Here is a 22711-nt window from a genome sequence, read left to right on the forward strand (position 1 = left end):
CAGACAAAACAGCATAAAAGCACTTCATTATTTAATTAATATTTTTTAAGTAGAATGGAAAAAGCACTAATAAAACAATCCAAGTAAAGAAACAAGGCTAAGCCAATGAAGGAGGAAGCATAAAAGGACTGAGGGTTTTTCCAACATCCTTTTACCTCATAACTCTAAGCCTTTTGTCTGTATAATGTATTTGTTTAGGCTCTGATCCAGCAATTTGTGCCTATGATCAAATTACCATTCTCACATGGTACTTCCTGAAGGCAACCAAAATCGAAATATCAGAGCCACCAACCAAATTACTAGGGATAGGATCCTTTTCATATCTGTAAAGCGCCTAGCACATCTGGACACTATATAAATAAAACAAAAAAGTTCATACATTGTCATACCAAAAGATCTGGCTCCCACTAGCATACAACACAGCTGTATAGTATGGGTTTGTAAAATTCTCATAAGTAACAAGACACATGCAGGAATGGGAACATACACATTTATACAATGTGTACAAATACATTTAACATTGACCATGCAGTTTCTGCTAAGTGATGCATCTTTGAAAGCAAAGCATGTTACTGTGCTATTACAGTGTAATAATGTAATATATGCACCCAGCTGTGCAAAACAAGTCTCAATCCTCCACTGGGATGCAACAATATAAGCCCTAGCATATCCATTTATATGGCTGCTGAAATTGGTGGGATTCAAAATTAAACATGAATTCACGGGCTGCAGATCCCAGTGCAAAAAATCAGTAAACCTCACCACTGGGTCTTGTTAGAGCCTCTAAGTGAAACCAAACCACAAAAGAAAATTTAGGGTAACATGCCTATAACAGTCTGGACAATTCAAACTCCAACTATTATTACTAATAAACTGTATTTCAAACACGTTTTTAACAAACTGACACATTGTTCTAAGCAATTCAATGTCATAAATAAAAAATTTCACTGATAATTTTTCTTTTATTCCTCCACAGTTAAAATACCTGCCTGACATTTTCCTCCCCCCAGCATACACAAGTATTTATACTATAAAATACCCTTCCACTCTTCTATTTATTTTTTTTACACAAAGGAACTGCTTAATATTTTAAGTAACCTTGCTCTACCAGGATGTACTTTGCAATTTGATTTTCGAATGTTTAAAAGCACTTTTATACACTGTCATAGGCTTAAACACTGCTTCTAAAACATACCTAATGTTGTATCTTTATGCATACGCTGAAAGCCTATACTTACAATTTAGTAAATGTATAAATCATCCATGGATTATGAAATTTATTCTGACAGTTAAAGATACCACAATTTAGGCCCAAAGCATTCCTATATATATTCCTAAGATAAAATCAGAACTGATCCAACTTCAAGTCCTGGATTTAGCATTTTATTTCTGTGTAATACAATCTCACAATCTTTGCTAGTACTACTGCCTTTTCCTCAAATGCAAAGGTCCCACTGAAATTTCAGGCTTCTCACTTGGTAACCCTGGTGCATCACTCAGCACTAATGCTTCTTTTGAAACCTGTGGGTGTGACATCCTGCCAGAGCCAAAATTCAGAAGCTGAAAGCATGGTTAAGTTAGGTATTTGCCACCTCCATTCATCTGGAACTACGTTATTTTTTTTTATTTAGTCACCATGGCAACCCCAAATTTAGCTCTTATCTAGATAGCCTTGTTGTCAGACAGAGAAGCTGTCTCAAAATAGTTGTGCCAAAAAATAAGCTGATTTATTTCCCTTATTTTCTTCATTTTGTGTCTAGGCAGATTGACAAGCTCAATACGGTGTCTCGCATCTACATGAAAAGTCTGCTGCTTTCTCTTAAGCCTCTACTTCAACACATCCAAGTCTTCAGGACACAAATCCTTTTACGCACTTATTGGAGAAAAATTCAGCATACAATATATTGGTTCTACATAAAACATCTGGCTCAGCTTCCCTTAAGTATATCACATCGAAGACTCCAACAAACCTCAAACAGACTAGCTGTAAGTTCTTCCAATTCCTGTCCAAGTTGATCTCGCACTTTAGAAAGCCTTTCACATTCTTCATCTTTTAACTTCAGCTCCTATGGAAAATTGAAAGTTATTTATTCTGACTTAGAGTAGTAATTTGGCCTTTTAAAGCTAATACCATAAGAGATGGGGAGAAAAAATAAAAGCAAATAATCAGAGGAGCATAAAACCTTTGCTAAACAAAGACTTTCAAAATAGTAATCGTAACACTACAAGCAATTAAATTAATGCTATGCATATATAGCTGTTTCTTCCTACTGTACAGAATTATACCAGGGCAATCTAATGTATACCTAAGCTAAACACCAACACTTCCAAAATACTCTGAAGTAAAAAAATCTTTTTTTTTTCCCCTGGAATTATAAAAAGCTGTATTCACATAAAATATAGATCAAATTAATTACTGGGGCAGACAGAACACCAGTTCATCTGCCCATTCCTTAAAATATGCTTAATCATTTTTTTAAAAAAAATTAATTTATTAAAAAAATTAAAAGCAATGGTTCAGGACAATCTGCAATTCTAAACAAATCTTAAAACATATTTTACTATAAAGACTGTCTCCCAAATATCTACTTACAATGTTTCTAAAATTAATTATCCTTTAATTATATCCTTGCCCTTGTTTATTCAGATTCATAAATAAAATTAAAGCAACTTGATGAAATTCAAAATGTTAGTGTCCACCCCACTAAAATTTGAGTGAATGTCTAACCATGTCTAACAGTAAGATTTTAACAGAGATTTGGCAGTATATTGGTCACATACGCCCAATCTCATTGGTACTGAGGGTATAATGGGGTACTCTGCAGAGTATAAAAAGGCTGACAAGAAATTTGAAAGAAAGGACTTCTCCCCTTCAGTATCTATTAAACCCTGGAATCGCTTGCAGAAAGAGAAGAATGTAGAGCTAAAGTAAATGAAAGAAAGTAGTCAATTCTGACCTTTCAAACTCTTTTTAGCCCTAGCTCCCTTCTCATCCCCATCCATCTCCTCTTTTTTCACTTTTCCCTGACAAGAAAGGTATTACACTGCCATCGTTCCTGAAATGCAAGACCAAAGACTGTCACTAGTAGGTTAAAGATTTCAAATACAATCTAGCAGTGATTTGCTCTGAAAACCTCCACAAGCCAGTGAAAAATAACTGCCTTCAGAAAACTGTGGGAGGCCAGTCACAAGAGAGTCATAAAAAAAGGCCCAAATGGCAGCTTCTCTTGTGTTTTTGGAAGGTGGTTAGTATTTCCTCTAAAGTCTTCATGACTGAAGTAATGTTGCATACAGCTATGTGGGAAACTGCATTTTGCCTTGTAGCATGTTGGTATTAGGTCTTGCTCTCAATTTCGGCAGCAAAATTGGCAATAGATTTTTATGTAAGGTGAAGGGTCCTGTTTGACTTCAGGTCCTAGACTGCACAAGAGTTTAGGGACTCTTCTAGAATCATTTAGTAACAAAGACATTATTCTATCCTTCTTTTATTTGGTTTTAATTTTGAACATTTTGATTGATTTTTAGTCTAGCTTGTTTGTCATTTGGATTTTTTTGTTTCAATATGCAGCTATTTTGTGAGGTACCACTTAAATGATGGGGATTTTTCCAAACATGGTATTTCTCAAATTCTATTCAAATCTTACTTGTTAGCTACTACTCTGCACATAGTGACCTATCTCTTTCTCCAAAAAAAACCCTGCAAAGGCAGCAGGAAAATAGCTACTAATGAGGCATGAGAAGTAGAAATGAATACAAAAAGCTAATCACAAAAAAAAAGAAAAAAAGGAAAAAGAAAGAGGTTAATAAAAAAAAGGGGGGGGCTGAAATTTAATTATTTTGTGTTGGTTTAAAGCATTTCCCATATAAAGTATGGTTCTTAATCAGGAAACAGAATATTCTGATGCAAAATGCTTAAAGCTCAAAAAAAAGTTGGAACTTTTCCTATAAATGCAGGGGAAACATCAACATTTCCTTCTGCTTACTTTCCTGATTTATAAGGATAATGCTACGTATGTCTTAAAAGCAGCTTGTGTCAATATTCAGTCAAGAGCTGTCAAACTAGCAATGCAAGTAAAACAACCCCAGGTTCACCTACCACTACTGATAAACTACTTACTTTCAATAATTACATTTTGCCTGCAACTGGAAAGATTAGGAGAGATTAGATTAAAATTTAGGCAGATGAGTAAAGTTTATTAACAAAAACAAAAAGACAACACCAGGCAGTCTACTACACATGGCTGCTTAGCTGGATTTGTCAAACACTAGGCAAGTTTCCATGACATGGATCAGGAGAAGCATAATGTAAGACATTATTTTAGTCAAGCAAATTTAAGCTCAGGTTTTTTAAGCAGGGCAGAAATAAAGAGTGCCCAAAGCAAAAAGCTTAGCAGTTATCAGAAACATTACTACTGCCTGTGTCGTAAAGGCATTACTACAGACTTCCCAGACATACCCAATAAAGAAGCAGAAAAGACAATGCTGTGTGCTAGACTAACCATTCATGCTGCAGTCCTTTACACATTACTGTTCTGAAAAAGTAACTACATGAAGATGAGGAACTATTTTAAAGCACACGAAGAACACACTTACAGAAGGCAAGAAAAAAAATTACCTTGCATGGGAAAAAAAAAATCTTACAGTTAAAAAAAAGCCTGTATCAAAGGGTCATATTGTTGTTTATTTCTCTTTGATCTTCTCAGACTATGGGGGGGTGGTATTTAAAAAAAAACCATGAGATAAGAATTGCAAATTACTGTTTCAAAACCATTCACACTTTACCTTTTAGGAAGAAAAACATCCTACATCTAACTCAGCAATTTAACCAAGTCAGAACTAGACGCATAATACCAAGGAAAGAACATTTTCTACAGGTTTCACCTAAATTCTGAACTGTGGGATACTGCTGAATTCTGAAGTTGTCAAATAAGTACTTCTATTAAATGCACTCCTATTTGACAGGTCTTCACTCAGCACACAAGTTTAAAAAGCTACATAAAAATCAGTCCTTTGCAACCAGATTCACAAGGGAGTGATATAATGTGACAGAAGATCCAGAATCTCCCTTCAAACTTATCATTTCACAAACTATTGAATTATCTTATGGTGTGGGTGAAGATGTTTCTATTTTGCTTTCATGTAGTTTTCTTTCTACTCGCCTGAGAAAATTTCTCTGCCTACAATGCACTGCAATGGCATATAAGGTGTGGAAACTTTCATCAAAGACAGTCAGGAACTGCTAGAACACCTTCAGAGTACCAATACATCTTTAACCATCACAAGCCTGTGACCTTACAATTCAACTGCAACTTGATTTTATTAAAGGTTTAAAGCACACATTTCAGTACAGTTCCAATGCACCCTCATTTTTATACTTAACTTATAAGAAAACAGAAATTTTTAAATGCTGAATAGTACTATATAGTACCACTGGAATTCCTGGGTAGTTATTGTGAACCTGTTTATTGATTAATCCATGCAGTTTTAAAACATTATGTTTTACTACAGATCTGAAGTCATGAGATCAAATTGTAACACTCAGTTTGTTTCTGAGATGAAAAATGTAAACAGAAATTAAAGCCTTTGAAAGAAAATTCCAAATCTGAGAATCAGGCTCTCAAACTATGTTGAAATTGACAGTACATTCTATACTATCACCTCTTTCACAAGAATTACTGTATCACAGGAAAACAAATCAATTTTACTCTACTAGGAAAATATAATTTATTCACATTTTATCATAGAAAGTCAAACATGGTTTTACTTGTTACTAATTGTACAGATCTTACTCTAACAGATCATGGGAATCATGGAAACCAAACATGTTGTTACCATCATCTCTGGCAGACTGCTCCTTCCTCATCAAAGAGGGCTAAAACATGAGTTTGTTTGACCAGGAAACAGGTTTGGATCAAATCACACAGAAATTCAAGAAAAGCATGACTACGAAATGCTAAAGCTCAGAAACTACAGGTAAGCTATCCAAAACACATGCAGTATGCTGGTTAACTCAGATGAAAAGCAAAAGTATTCCCTCCCAAGGACTCCACTAAATTTGTGTGTCAAGAAATACCATGTATCAAAATACCATCACTATTCTCTGGGAAGCTATCTACATGTAGTTGACATATGGCAAATAACCACAGTGACAGAGCTCAATGCAAACATGGCAGAGAAAATACAAATGCATAGAGACATGAGGACATGGGGTCCTAGGCATTACAATCACTAAGCTTTTTAATATCTACTCAATTTCCCTGATGCTTCTTTAGATGATTAGTGAAACAAGAAGGGTTCAGATGATCTAAAGCAAACACCAGTCATCTCCACCTTTAGAATATACCTGGAAATTATGACTTCAGTGAAAAAATAAGCAAAAAATTATCTGAATGATCTCAAAGATTGAAAAAAAATCTGTCATTTTAATTAAGGGAGCATTTTAAGGCAAACGTAAAATGCCCCATTAGTACAGAATTCAGCACTGCTGTTAACCTCTGACCCAACCTTCCTGCCAATCTTATGACAGGATCTGATGCTGCAACTGATTTAGATTGAAGTAGAAACTGTATTTTTCTCTCATCAAGACACAAACTTTTGAAATAATTTTTTTTTTTTTTTTTTACACACAGGCATCAAAAATATAATACTTATTCTATCACTGAATAATTTATTCAGGAACCATATTGAAATGTCTAACAACTACATGGCATACATACATTATCTAATATAAAAAAACTGACAGCACTTTAAGAAAAATGTTGCACTCCAAGTAAAGTGGAAAAAAAAAAATCAGTGGATCCCTAAACTTTAAAGTTTCATTTTCCTTTCTCGTTCCCTTTGTGATCACAACTGCAATAAATTCAAAACAATCTTTAATCTGTAGTACGATAGCACACAGTTTGAGCAGGAAATTTGGAACAAATGAAAAATGCAAAATAGCAAATTTGCATTTACTTTGTTCATTCTCTGTAGCCTGTAAAGCTTCCAGGCTCAATAAGCTTCAAGTGCAAATTGTAATTCTCATTTTTCTCACTAGTAAACAGCACAGAGAATTACAGAGAATTTAAAGCCATTACACAAAAGACAACCAGTTATACAAAGACACCACCTATTCATTACATCCCTAGAGGGTTTGAACCGAGTACTCATCAACAGAAGTGTGCTTGGAAACAGAAGTTTAAAGATTGCATGACATATGAATATCACAGAGAGGATATACAGCACTATGAACAGCCATGAGTTTTGGAGGAAAGATACCAGAGATGAGTTAGGGATAGGAAAAAGTAGTCCTCATGCAGGAAGAGGAAGAAAGTGGGTATAATGGAAGGAATAGAGTTTACGGTTGTACAGTCTGTACAGATCCCTCTGTGACTACGCAATTCTGAAACAGTGCAAGTTTAGAAAGACAAGGAAAGCAAGTAACCTCTCCAGTATAACACTGATAAGAATCACATGAAGCATTGAGAATTAGCAAGAACTCTGACATCAACAGTTTCAAGTTAGTGCTAAATTGCTTCTGTTAAGACCACACAAAGAGCTTGAAAACATATAACATGCAGTTAAGTATGTCCTAGCAGCCTTCATGCCACTTCCTTAAGAACAGTCTTAACAAATTTTAGAGTGAAATAGGAAACATTTTCATCTTTAAGAGACAATGTGGCATACAGTGGAATAAGATTTTTATATCATTCCAAGCTATCAGTAGCACATCCAAGTTGTGGTTTTCAAGTCCTTGAGCTGTAATTTCATATACTGTAAAGAAGAGCTTTTCTAAAGTTTGGATGTTAATTTGTTCTTATTTTCTAGGGTTCCAAGTTTAACTGCTAGGATTATATATTCACATGCAAGGTCCTCAAGTTTAGCTCAGGTTAATGTTTTCTTTCAGTGGTCAAAAGCTAAGCAAACACACATTAGCAAAGAAAGCCACTACTCAGCAATACAACAACAGAAAAAGCAATGTTTGAAATTCATAGTTAAGGTTCACTATGACAGTAATGATGACTGCATCCAACAAGATAAGGTAACAAACAGAGGGTAGCAATTTCAAACACAAGATGAGCTTAAACCTAAACAAGAATGGAATCACTAGAGGAGAAGAAAGGGCACAGATACAAATAGCACAAAATCTACTCAAAAACTTAAGCACAGAGGAATGTTAAAATGACAAATAATGGCTTTGCATTTATATAGCACCATCCATCTAAACAAGACAAAGCGCTTTACAAATATTAATGAATTGAGACACAGTGTCTTCAAAGGTATCCATATTCAATTTGAAGTGTAGTGTAAAGCCTCTAAAGAACATCAGAGGCATTTTTACTGTTTCTTTCCTATGCAAGCATTCCCCTATGAAACACTTCTGTTTCTAAAGCATTTATCAATTCCATGACACATGCTACACTTCTAAACTCTAGAGGAAAGAAGACTCAAAAGGTATATAACCAGTGTCCATAAATACTTATTCAGTAACAACAGAATGACAGAAAATTACTCCTATTCTCAAATGTCAGAATGAAGGAAAGCCTACATTTCAAAAAGAGAGTGTGTTTAACCAGATATTGCAGCAAAAGCTTCCATGGTTAAGTAGCAGCAACAGCACTAGGAAAAAAAAATATTATCAAAGAACAATTCTAAGACATCAGCACTGCACTTGGAAAATTTTACATAAAATAATTACATCATAATAAATCTATAAGAAATGAGCAGACTTCAAGTGCATCTCTGGCCTATCTATCATTCTGCAATATTAAAAACTCTTTGAAGAGAGAAAAAGAGGGAGGAAACAAGACAACAAACCTTACCCTCTGAGCTTTTGCAAGTTCTTCTTTCAATCGCTCATAGCCCTTTTCTCTTACTTCCAGTACAGATGGGCTCCGTAAGTGAGATAAACTGTCTGTACTCAACCCAAAAATATCTTCATTTCCTTCGGCAACATCTGCTACTGTAGTACCCTGCAAAAGCTCTCTCTCTACGTTATTGCTCTCCTTCCTGGCATTATTGTGATCGAATGACCCACTCTGGGGTCCAGAGGTAGAACAAAGTACTGCGTCGGTAACATTGATGCTGGAAAGAAAGCAATATAAATTTTATTTATATAATACATTAAGAGTTTAGAAATGGCAGTAATGATATTGAATAGATCGTTATGGACACAATTTAATATTGCAACATTGTAAATAATATTAAAATTGTATCTTTAATGAAGCAAATAGTTTATATGCAACAAACAACAACAATTTAAATAAAAATACACTTGGCATTTACCTGACACCTGATACTTCTCCACAATTCAGTTGTCTGGGAGATGAATAAACGGGTTGGGTAGGAAGGTCAGAAACATTTAATGCATTGGGTTGGATTGGTGTGGACACAACAGAAGGATGTGGTCGGTAGATTACACTGGGTGAGGTAGTTTGTTCCTGAGTCCCTGGCTCATTTACTCCAAGAAGATCTGGTGTAGTAGGCGAAGCGAGGTTCACTTCATGAAAGCCTTCCAAAGGATCACTGGCCATAATAAAAGCCTCATTATATGAATCCCTAAAGGAAATAATCACATTATCAGAAAGTAAACAGGAAATACTTAAATACATCTGACAGCTATTTGAATTTTAAAACCACTCAAATATATTCAGAATACTTCGTGATAGAATAGAAACTGTGGACTACTCCAGCAAAAGTACCAACTTCAACCACCAAAAATGTTTTTTCCCACCCATTTTACTGCTGAGTCCAGAAGATCTAACAGCAGACTCTGCATCTAAACGGGATGATGAAGACCATACTCTGTATCATAAAACAATGTCATTCTTAATATAATCTAGAGCTGTTTCATATCAAAACAAATATATTTCATTCATGAAAGAGGGGTAGACCTGGGAATCAGTGAAGAAAAAAAAAATTTCTAAAGCTAAAACTTTCACTTTTCATCTCAATGAAGCAAATAATCACAGACAGAAATCAGTGAACCTTTAAATAATTACAGTCCACAGTGGTTTTGGCTCAATTACTCATCTGATCATTTAACAGTTAACTGAAATGACAGACTTCGCCAATAAGATTTATCATGAAGTATTATGGAGTATATTTAATACATCACATGATTAAGTGAACATGACAACTGTGAACAAGTATACAAAAAATATATTGTAGGTAAAAAGTACTATGAATTGGCAATTCCACTGAGAATCTTTCAATTTATTTTTTAATTACATATGCTTTTCATAAAATCAACAGAAAACATGTACAATACATGATTTTTACAAGTCCTACTTTCCAACAACTTCTCAGAGATGACAAAAATTTTTGCATAATTCAAAACTGTATTTTAGAAGGAGTATGAAGAAATTTGTGAAGGAATTACTTAGCACTGATTATTCACTGCAAAAAAAAAAAAAAAACAACAAAAAAAAACCTTTTCCATGTTACATAAATACAGAAGAGAGAAAGTGCTCAAAAAGTTACCTAATGTGCAAAAACAAAATCTAAATAAAATAATACATTGTATTTTAGAGAGAAAGTTGCTTGGATCCTACACTTGAAAAGACAAGGCAGGGAGAAGATCTAGAAAGATGGAAAGATGATGGTCATAAACATGAAGAGAGGATGCCATCAACTTACACATACATCCACTTCATTAGCTACTTCACAAAACACACAGGAAGACATCAAGAACAGAATCCCAAAATTACATATGCAGTAATGTTTTAGTTAAATTAAGACTTTCTAGTCACCTTAAACTCAAAGAACACTATTCAAAACTGTTCTGCATCTCAAGGTTTGTGGTGTGTATACACCAGTGTGAAACAGGAGCTTAGACACATCAGCAGGTACATGTGGGAGAAATTCAACCATTCAGACAGCAAGAATATGTTAATTGCTAAAAAAAAAAAAAAAAAAAAAAGGAAAGGGCAAAAAAAAAAGAAAAAAATCACCCCCCTCTAAGAAACAACAAGGAACATTTTTGTTTTGGCTTCCTTTCCTGCAGAAAATTTTATGCAGAAATTTGGTTAATTTTGAACTATCAAGAGCAGTTGCACAAATATGATTAACACAGAAAAACACTGCCACAGCTTTGGGCTTTGAAGCTTTCCTATAACAGATGTGAAAAGCTTATTTTTGAGTTTAAGTAACTTTGGCAAATATTGTTGTTTGTTTTCCCTATAGTCCTTAACTATTAGAAGTCTTATAATTACATGCTCTACATGATGATAAAGCCTGTTAAGTAGACAAATTAAAATTAAGGAACTGACCCAGCTACAGGACATTTCTTCAAAGTTTAATTTCAAGAATGCTTTCAGCTCTACAATGCAATTATTACATAATTGTTTTACATTTAATAAGCTAAAATACTGCCATCTTTATCGTTCATCACACACCAGTGGAAAAATATCCATGTCGCAGATCTCAAAGTCAGGGCTACATTTACAGAGTTTCCCTTTCTTTGTTCCCACCACTTTCCTCTTCTTTGACCACCAAGCCAACCATACCCAGCACCATTATACTGGCAACAATACCAACCTGCCACTTAAAATTCCCAGTTCTTTGGACTCCAGTCTTCACAACTAACAAAAGACACAGGCTCTGAACATGGATGCAGAAGGGCTGCCTGGATGCCTTGCCTTTTCTACAGCACCTAGGAAAGTGCACTCAAATCCACACAACAGAAGCAGAAATTGAGACCCACCTGAGACCAAAACAGGAACACACTTCTGCCACACACTCCCTGCTGTTGACTTGTTTCTATTTGAAGTCTGAAAGACGCTAGTCATTGTTAGTCACTCTTAAAACTCACACTCTACCTTGATATTCAGTAGAGATATCATGGAATTTCATATCACCAGTACCACTGCCTGAACTTTGCTATGCAAGTTCTTTCTTTCAAAAAAACTGTTTTTTTTTTTAATACTACTTAGCCTTTTCCAAGAATAGAAAAAAAAGGTTCAAGAAAAGCTTCTCAGTTGTTTTTTCATTTATTTTACTATTTCTGTACAAATCTTAGGGCTGTCTGGAGCAAATACTTTAAGTACACGAAGTAAGCAACAGGTTAAAAGATGCACCATTCCATGTATCTGTGATAACAGATACAAGTTTGTCTACATTCTGAAGCCCAGAAGGCCATGCTGGCTCACACAGAGAAAAAACAATTGAAAGCCTACTTTTATCTTTCAAATATTCAAATGCACTTCTAGCTGTCCCCCTGGACCATCATATCAATTTACCCTAGCAAAATAGTATGTTCAGGGGATGGATGAGAGGAATCTATCCTACCTACATGGTCCCACTCCTCTGAGAAATGTTCCACTTAACTCTTTTCTACAGCTTTTCCACCTAATCTGCCTATATCCTGCAGTATTTTTAACAGTAAAAAAAAAAAAAAAAAGAAAAAGAGAAAAAAAATGTCCAAACCAAAAAGATTAGGATATTTACAAGACTATCACTCTGTATATATATAATGTATAATGCTTATACATTAAATATTGACCTCAGCCTAAACAGTAAATAAATCCATGCATAATTTCTCAGCTATCCAAAAACAAGTTCTTTTTGATACAAGAAGTAAAAAAGTTTTTAAAGTTACACAAGAGCTGAAAATAAAGTCCCTCAGCTATATTTTTCCCATAGTCAAATGGGCACTCATAAGTAAACCATCTGTGTAAAACTCTTTTCATTCACAACTTTTTTCTTTCCCAAGATTACTTCTCCTTAGGCAGCGAGCAGCCAGAAGCTGGGTACACCACCCAGACAAGACAAAAGAGCCCATATTAAGCATCTCAGTTTCAAGACCCACCAACACTGTTATGAAGACACATTACACATTAATGAAACCAAACATACACGCAAAAAGCCAGGTGGTTGTAAAATTAAAAGCTCTCTCTTGGGAAAGTAGTGGTAACCAAAAGGAGAAGAACTAAAAATGCACATTAAATTTCAGTGTCATAAAAGATTAGAGGCTTCCTTAAGGCTTGCAGGAAGGATTCATATTATTGACTAAGGCAGCAACGAACAGCCTTGCTGTGAAGGAACATGAAGTAAATGGTAAGCTGAGAGCTTCACTAGGAGCCAAGCTGACTGTGTGCAAAAAAACTACACACTGTTGACACAGCACTCTTTAGTAGTAATTCTGCTACTGTGAACAAAAGCTGATATTCTGACATTTCAGGGCAGCTCAGATGTTAAATAAAATAATTAATGTTCTTAGTATTTCTTCTACCACATTAACATAAGGTGAAGGCTTGGAATCACATTAGCGCCTACTAAACGTGGGTTTTTTTTTCCTTAGTTGATGCTATGCAATTAGCCTCACATAAAAAAATGTCAAATACTGTAATAAATCACGATGAAACAACAAAATAATTCATTTCCTTATGCTATTATCTGGAAATAATGCAAATTTGGAGGGAGCTTACGAAATGCCACTTTTTATTACCTCTTCGCTGCCACACTTGCATTGCTGACTAACCACAACTTCATGAGGAAACTATGCTCAAATCTGTTATTTTGTCTAACTGTAAACTAAAATGTACTACAAAGAAACTAGTTTAACAACAGTTGGTTTAACACTTCGTAAAACTTCTAACAGAAATTGAGAACCACAAACATTTTTAACAACAGTCAAACCAAAATGCTTAACCTAATTTTTCTAAGTCTAAGAGAGGTTTAACCACTTGTCTGAATCAAAGCATTCAATAACTAAATACTAAAAAGCTCCCTGAAAGGCAGCAATTTATTAAGGTTTGCTTCCTTTTGAAAAAAAAAATGTTGAAAACCACCTGCTACAAACTCTGGAGTTTGTCTTTCACAGATTGCTTTTGAATACCAGACACTTCAAAGATAACTCTGAACAATCTTCTGACTGCTATAGTGCATTTAAAAGCAATGCCAACAGCAAACATTTCACACATCAGTAATCCCATTTTTAGCTTTAATAGTAGAAGAGTACAATCATAACAGAATGACTACCTGCTCGAGTAGGAAGAAAAAAAAAAAATCCCTTAAGGAAGAAAGTTAACACCTCTGAACATTTTCACCAAGCGCCAATTCTAGTTAGTATCTATCAAAAGATACTAACTAGAGATACAGTGGCCCAGTAGCCACTGTGGTTTAACCTCCATGCAGCAGGCCTTTAATATGCAACTGAGTCTCAAAGACTTCATTTATTAGACTCCAACATCTGCTTCAGCTGATTTGGGAGGGGTCTGGAAAGCAGATTTTTCCTCAAAACGACTGCCATTAGCCCACCACTGGGCCTGCATTCTTCTCAGTCAGCTTAGGAAAAAAAAAATTTTGAAATATGTGGCATTCTAGAGCCTGGAATGTTTTACGTTTTAAACCCTAAAGAACTCAGTAGGGAATTAAGAATAGTGGATTAATGAATACCTTTTAAAGAAGCAGTTCTGTTAAGTACTGCTACTTCAAACCTATCAGATGCAAATAGGTGGTTTAAAATTTAAATTGTTGTAAGGCATATATGGGCAATAATTTCAAGTTCAAAATGAATTCAATTACATCTCTCCAGTACGAGATATTCAAGTGATGTAGGCACAGGACAAAGTGTGGTAGATTTTCTTCCTAAGCTGTTTTATATTTAAGCTTTGCCAGAGATTTCAAGCAAGTTTAAATACCATTATCAAAGCCAGTTGATTGCATGAACACAATTCAAGGTCTGGCATAGGAATTCCTTTAAGGTTTGCAAAAAATAATTCCCAGTCCTTGCAAAATCTTGCAATTGTAATAGAAATTTCAGCTCCAGGAACCCAAAACAAAACTTTTTTTTTTCTTTTTTTATTTCTTTTTCTTTGAGCCAGGAAGATATGAGAGGAAAGAAAACATTGGACTACTCCAGTCTTTACATATTCTACTTTTATTTTCAAGTGATCTCACACCATGTATTTACCAACAAATAATAAATTAGGCAAGACAGTAAGGTGTAAGTTTGGCAAGTTTACAGAATTTAACAGCTAGCAGAAACACCCTTGGTTTAACGTAAGAATATTTTTCTACTGCATTCCCTCTAGTGTTGTCATATAATACTATGATGTGGGTCTGTTTTTACTCTCACTTTATGCATTGAAAACACTATTTTGCACTGTTTTTAAATAAACATAGTCTATTTTGGATTGTATGAAGTTACAAGGATTTTTGATGAACTGATGATAAAAAAAATCTCTTTTATAAACTTTATTTTAGGTATATCTTCAACTAGAAAAATACAGGTACAGAAAGCGTCTCTCTTACAGAAACAAGCAGCACTCAAGATTCAATGACCTATATTTATGAAGTGCTTGTGAAACTTATAAATAAACATGGTTTAGAGTCTGGTATATAGTACACCTCTTACTAGAGTGAAAAGTCAGTGCTTTGCAAAGGCAAAGAATACCATGAACTTTCATTGTAAACAAACATTCAAAGAATGCTGTTCTGTTCACAAAGACTCTCAAACCAAGTTAATTAAAATGAAAATATTATTCTCTTTGCAGAACTTCTTGTTCTTTTTAAAGCAGAGCATTGTTCTGCCTTATCTTGGAAACAATTTCACTAGCCCATCTCAGGTTTAAACCTGATCACAATGACTGTAGTGTCGTTCTTGCCAAGACTTGGACCTAAAGACCCTCTCGTTTTCTCTTAACACTGAAAATATTCAGTAAGTAAACTTGAACTTCAGTAAAATTACCATGAAAATGCATTTAAAGTAATATTTTCTTAACTTATTAAAAAATGGTTAGAGTATTAGTGCTAATGATGTCTCTAATACAAGTCTTGACAGGTTACAGTAAGACAATATTTTATATGCCATATTAAAAAGGATCTTAAAAATAAAAATCCAAAGTACACATCTCTTTTCTGAGAAGATCCATAAACCTATGTGAAACAGTGAGTGACCATCTCATTTGGTATTTTACATGAATTTTTAAACCAAATCAATAAAAGCTATGAAGAAAGCTTCAGTCTATAATCAAAATGCTTCTTAGGACTGTTCTGTTCTCCTATGGAAAAAAGAAATCCCCCTTTAAATATAGCATAACAAGATGGATATTCCAGTCACAGCTGTGAGGTGCACTCCCATTTGTTATTTATTAAAAGCATAATGAGAACAGTAAATTATTTATCCTTCTTTGCTTACTAGGTAACATTAACCAAGCACAACGGATGAATGACTGCCAAGAGACAAATACAGAAGGCCAAGCTTTAACCCTTCCAAAAATTTATTAAGCAGATCTATAATAGAAACAACAATAAAAATATTAAAGCAAGAAGATTTCAGGTTTTGCCCTACAGTGAGGAATACAAATATTTGAAGAGATGGTAGCTGCCAATACATACTTCTAGTCTGAATAACCTTACATCTGCTTCAAAAGAGAAGCTGATGATTTCAGTTACAGCAAGTCTACACAAGATTATTTTATCTATTTAGATAACTGTTTTGAGACTTCCTAACAATATGCTTAAAAAGGAACGCAGCAAACAAAGCAAGATACATAAAACTTAGTATATGATCTGCAAACAAAAGAAACAACACTTTCAAAGTCATAAAAACACTGTAGCTTTTTGTCAGCAAGACAAATTCTGAGGGTATCATTAAGGCTTTGGTCACTGTTCTCCTAATTCCAAAGCCCTGCGACCCTCGGGGAATGACTGAAGCATCAGCACTCTGGCACCACAAATTTCTGCACAGCTCCTCGCTTGAAATCAACTTGTACCAAAATTTACTTTCTGAGCCTTACTGTATAACATAACTACATTAGAAATTAAGGCTAAGCCAAATGTGCTACTTAACTACTTCAGTTTACAAGACCATTTATCGGCGACTAAGTATGGCCCTCAATATTGCTCGACAGATCATAAAGCAACCACAAAAGCTACAAGCGAGCGCAGCCCCACAGTCCCACAGCGCAGAACGCCACTCCTGTCCCTGCCCACGCTGCTCGGGCTCCCCTCGAGGGAGGCGAAATCTGCGAACCCCACAAGGGGCCCTGCCCGGCCCTCCCCCCGCTTCTCTCTCTGCCGCTTTCGGCGCTCTCCCCATCCGCACCTGACGCCCCGCCGGCCGAGAGCTCTGCGAGCGGAGACGAAGCGTTCAGCACTAGCTCAGCTTCTTCTCGCATCCCTCCTCTCCTCGTCTCGGTCACCACCGCCGGGCCGCCCTTCCCCTCTGGCCCCGCACAGGCACTACCTGGGGAGCACGGCAGCTGCTCCGACCCGCCGGCCCCGGCGATGCCATGGCTCTTTGTCCGCCGCCGCTGCCACCCCCGGGGCAGGCGCTCCCGGCCCTTCCCGGGGTAATCCCTACTTTTGCCCAGTTTTGCCTTCGACCGCAGCCGGAGTCGCGGACAAGCCCTGCCGCCGACTGCCCCTTCTGTGCCCACGCAAGCCCCGACGGATCCGGGCATGCCCTCCCGCCGGAGACGGGCACGGCGGCATTGCCCGGGCCGTCACCTGTCCCTATGTTCTTTCAGGCAGAGTCCCACAGCCGCCACAGCCAGCCCGCGCCCGGTCACGGCGCCCCGGCTAGGGGCAGAGCTTCCCGGCGGCGCCTGCTCCGCCCGCCTGGGCACAGGCTCCCGGAGACGCGTCGGCGAGCAGGTGCAGCAGCACTAGCGGGGAGCCACCCCACGCTCCCACTGGCGGAGCCGGAGCCGGAGCCGGAGCCGGAGCCGGGGCCGGGGCCGGGGCCAGGGCCGCGCAGCCCCCGCCGCACGTACCTGCCGAGCCTCGAGAGAGGAGCGGCCGCCGCCGCCGCTGCCGCGTCCCCTCAGCCGACCTGTGGGGCCGGGCCGCGCATGCGCGGGGCGGCGCGGCGCCCGCAGCGGGGCGGAGGGGCAGGTGTGCGCGGCCCCGCTGCCGCCCCCTAGCGGCGGGGCGGGGGTGACCTCCGTGAGGGGAGCGGGGCGGGGGCGGGAGAACGAACGGCCCGGGCCTGCGAGTCTTCGCTCGTGTCCTGGGCCTGAGAGTTAAAACACTGAAACATTGCTTCTCTTCAGCGGCGGGCGAGCACAGGGCTGTTAAACTCTGAGTGTTCTGTCGCCGTGAAAAACACAAGTTAATAATTCTGTGTTTATTGTATGCAGTAACAAAGGCACAGGATTGCGCAATTAAAAATGAGAAAATGAGAAATATGCCAGGTGGTTATCCAGCAGTTTTCATTCATGAGGCATGCACTGCTCCAAATAATTTTCCAAGCCTCCCTAATGTATTTATAATTTCATAATTAAAGACTGAACTGTACGCACAAAATTTCTGAAATGAGGCCACATATAGAGCTATAAAAGGCCTCACTTGCTATGGATAGGTGTTGATCCGGCTCCAGTAGTTTGATTAAGAGCATACTACTATGTCTCATCTGGGCTTGCCCTAAGTCGTCCCCGCTGCCACCCTGACACAAGCACGGTACTTAGTGCACTTGAAGTCCTGGTCTGTACTGTTCTGCGTGTCCTATGTCTTAAAGGTAATAGACAAAATATTATAAAGCTGCTATAAATAAGACTCCATTTCACCACTGGTCTGATTACAATGCCAAAAAATATGCTTCAAATGACAGCAGTATTAGCTGGACCGTGTACTTTCCTTGCTGTTAGTGCTGCTGAACTGAATAGTGTGCTGCATGGTGAAGAACTTGAGCAAAAAACTAAGGTGAACAAGACCTTGTCCCATTCATCAGTTAAGGAATCTAGGCCAAATTCCAGTCAATAATTAAAACTTTAATTATCTTGACAGCTTTCCACTGAATGTGAAAGAATCCTGTTTGTCCAGTCCTGCAGGACATAGCCACAAACAAATAATGTTCTCGGTGGCACATTCCTCATGGCATCCACCAAGCAAAAAGGTCATTGAGAGCAAAAGAATATGACAACGATGACATTAAAAGGCAAATGTATCAATGCCATTCTTCATAAAGTAAATACAGTACCTATAAACACTACTATCTTCTAAATTACTTTCCAGTATGCAAATCTACATTCACTACAATGAGCCTCAGGCAGAAAAATGGCTACAGAAAGTCATCATCTATAACTTTTCTGGAAGCAATCTGAAAACCAAGAAACCAAAGTGCAAGTAGAATATTCAAACAGCAGTATAATTTGAAGTTTGTTGTAAAAAACCCAAAGGAGCAGAGATGTTCAGTATAAGGACCTTGAACTTTAAATTATTTAATTTGCTAATATTGACATGAAATAGAATCCAAGCAGTGCTATCAGAATACAATACAGGTTTGACAAATTAGAAGATGCATCAGAAATTTATTAAAAACACGATTGCAAAAGAGATGACAAGTGGAATCCGAAGTTAAAAACAACCTATTAAGACATAGTAAACCCACAAGAGTCTATAATTAGGATGTGTAATCCTATAGTTCTTAATCCTGTACAATGACTGGGCTTGGCATGACAGTCTGCTGTCTTAACCAGATTAGACATCTTGCATTTCAAGAAATAAAAGCAGTACAGTTCCAAAGACATTTGACTGCTAAAATTAATCACCAGAAGATTTATTTTGTCAAAGTACTCCTGTATTTTGCTGTGTGTAATACTCTAAAGAGTCAGGCAGCAATAAACCACAGAAAGCAAAATTTACGTGGTTAAAATTAAAAGCTAAAATAAATTGAATAAATAAATTGAATTAAATCCAGAGTCGTAAATAAGAGAAGGAGTCTTTTGCGTGGAGCTGGGGAAAAAGAAAAAGATATTTTAAAAGAGTATTTTTATCCAGCCCTTTCCTCCTTCCTGAGCTGCACATCAGTGTCAGGGCAGAGCTACTCTTCCAGGCATCTTGAACTGAGAGCCAAGGTCACCAATGAGGGCACAACCAAGAGCAGAGCCAGGTGGCAATAGCAACAAGCTTTGCCATACACCAGTGACCATCACCCAAGGTGAGATGTCAAATCAGGTCCAGGATCCATTCAGGAGGACTTGTAAGGAAAAGCAGGAGGCAGTACTGGAGACATGCATGACCTGTGTGCAGACCCACACCTGCAATGTAGGTCTGAGGCTCATCCAAGGAAGAATCATCCAAGACAGACTCACACAAGACTGGCTGGAGCAATATATATACTGAAAACTGAGTCTTGACTTGTGTAGCTTCTCTCCAAGTCATACTGATGGAAGGTGTGATAAAAATCACTGCAAACAGTTCCTGCACTGCACAGAGTCCCCCTGAACTGCAGCTCTGTCTGTCAATGTTGTGTGTCACATGTGAACCATCTGTCTGAGAGACTGTATCTTTAAATGTGGTTGTTTCCTTTCCTAATAATTACAGTCCACTTGACCTAAGAAACCTGTTTTAGGGAGGAGAAAACAGAAGAGACAAAGCTGTTTTCCTGAAGGTAGTCCCAGACCATGGCAGGGCTCTCTGTTGAAGGCAAGGATTGCTGCAGTACTTTAGAAAAAACAAGCGTGTAGTTTTTCTTTGATCTGAATTTAAATTTTCTCATCTCTACACAGAAGCGTAAATGCCAGCTAATGTAATTTTTCCCCCTACAGGTTGGGAAGAATTAAAGAAAAAGATGGTTGTTCTCTTTGTAGAAGATGCTTAAGTGTTTAGTAGGGGATGATGTCCCAGCAATGTCATGGATAAATAAAGCAAATAAAATTTGAAATCTCACTTTCTACTCATTTTCTCACTTCCTACTTGCTTTTCTTTTGCCTTATTTGTTTATTTTATTAATTTTTTTAAATATTGAATGAACTGTACTTATTACCTCTCTTTTTGTCAAGATATTGCAAAACAATAAACTCAAGAAAGCCAAAGAATAAATCTATTAATAGTAGTCACACATGCATTGAAACCCCATAATACAGTGAAAAAAAAAACCCAAAGAATGATCCACTATATTACAAAAAAAGGTACAGAGACTGTAAGTCTTATCTATTTTAGAAATTTTCCCCCACACTTTTCTACTAGCTCAGTTGAGCCAGTGCTAGCAGCACTGGGAACTATAGTTCCCCACTCAGGCATATTTCTTCAGTGTTTAGCTAAGCATTTTGAAAGCAAATCCAATTGGTACTTTGGCATAAATAAGCTTCTAGCTTATTTGAGCCCAAAAACTTATCTCTATGCTGCCCTGCCTGTCCAACTAATAGAATGTTAAAACTGGTGAGGTCTGTGTTATTTTTCAAATCTACCCACTAAAACAAGGCCAAGAATAACAGAAAATAAGCAGGATTGATATTAACTGCTCGTGAAGCTCTTTCTCAAAACTTCCAATGGTGAAAGACAGAACAGCCTCCCTAAGCAGTGCATTCCAGTGCTGAACTAACCTTGGAGTTACAAATATCTTCCAAAGTCTAACCTCATCTCCTGTGCTGCAGTGCGGAAGAGGTAATGAGTGAATACAGGAAGCAGCAATCTTCAGGGCATTTGATAGCATCATCTATACCCTCAACTTCATCAAAGTATAAACAATTCTTTTAATATTTCCTCAAAGGTGCTGTTTTTTAGACCTCCAATTGTTTTTATTGTTCTTGCTGGGTTTTTTTCCTGTGAGTCCTTGCCAGAACGGTGCTCAATTCCAAGCACAGCACTCCAGCTGAGGTCTGACCAGCACAGGCTTTAAAGATATCACACATCTGCTTATACATCCCACCAAAGATCCTTTGCTTTTTCTCTTATGGCAGTAGAACACTGCTTAACCAGTCCTTCTCCAGCTTGTGTATGACCTTACTTGTGAATTTTCTTCTATTTCTGAATTCTAATCTTGTTTTGAAAAATGTTTAAGACCCTTCACATCTAGCAGATTTGGTAAGTGCACTGTCTATTCCATCGGCCAAGTCCTTAATTAAAATACTGCATGTTATCAGATCCAGAATGATCCTCTGAGCTGAGATGTTCCTCTTAAAAAATTGACCTTCTAAAAACATGGTTTGAGCGGGGTTTTCATACCCATCTTGTATTGTTTTTACAGTAGTTTATGCTGGACAGCATGCCCCTCCCTTTCTTATGAGATGTCACAGGAGGGAATTTCAAAAGCCGTAGCAAACTCTATCTGTATCACATATATTGATTCTTTCCTATTTGTCTTCAAATGATGTGCTCAAATCATGCAACAAATATGTTCCAGCATCAAAACCTCAAACTGCTTTATAGTCTTCACCTCTGTTACCAATGTTATCACGTCTGTTGTCTGTGCACTAAATTAATGTCAGAAACAAGAGATTAAAATGATGTCTAAAAAGGAAATAAATACTCATTAAAGCCCTGTATTCATTAATTGAAAGTCAAGGCTTGAATACTAAAAAATATAAACTTGGCATATAAATTCTTTTATACACAGCATATATCTGTACACAACTGGCAGAACTCACTGACACAGTATTAAAACAATGGCACATTCTTTACTGATTTAAAAAAAAACAGCAAAACACTGTTAAGGGAATGCACAGAACACAGCCTAACAAAGAAATGTACAAATTAATAAAAATATAAATCCTTCATTACTGTTAAGATGACAAAGATTAAAAAGAAATTTCCCCTTCAATCACATTAGATTACAATTGTCCACTTTGACCATAAGATTGATTCTGCAAACAAGCTGCCCAACTAGACAGATTCTGCTGTTGAATATGAAATAATAATGTCTCTACATTTTTTGGAAGGTGCTTATAAACTTAGCAATACTAAATGGAAGAAACATGACAACTGAAATGGGCTTACCAACTTATGTAAGGACTGACATGTGGCTTCGTTTATCTTTAGAAGCAAGCCAGGGACGGATCCAGAG

At 37.2% G+C, this 22711-nt stretch overlaps 1 protein-coding gene across 4 annotated transcripts in view; it reads right to left on the reverse strand.

Annotated features, from left to right (window-relative positions):
- Window positions 1-17767, reverse strand: part of RAB3IP (RAB3A interacting protein) — a 32850-nt gene extending 15083 nt beyond the window's left edge. For 3 of the 4 annotated variants that reach the window (XR_008437325.1, XM_053978695.1, XM_053978696.1), the window contains exons 1-4: window positions 17700-17767; window positions 9265-9537; window positions 8802-9063; window positions 1971-2066 (exon numbers count right to left, since the gene is read on the reverse strand). Coding sequence is in view for 3 of the 4 variants with exons in the window: in XM_053978695.1 (XP_053834670.1) it covers window positions 1971-2066; window positions 8802-9063; window positions 9265-9512 (606 nt within the window). In the remaining variant the exon portion in view is untranslated. The remainder of the gene's footprint in view (window positions 1-1970; window positions 2067-8801; window positions 9064-9264; window positions 9538-17699) is intronic. The other variant, XM_053978697.1, reaches the window with a different exon arrangement.
- Window positions 17768-22711: the final 4944 nt, after the last annotated feature.

This window comes from Vidua macroura, chromosome 5 (assembly GCF_024509145.1).
Source record: "Vidua macroura isolate BioBank_ID:100142 chromosome 5, ASM2450914v1, whole genome shotgun sequence".
Classification (NCBI taxonomy): Eukaryota; Metazoa; Chordata; class Aves; order Passeriformes; family Viduidae; genus Vidua; species Vidua macroura.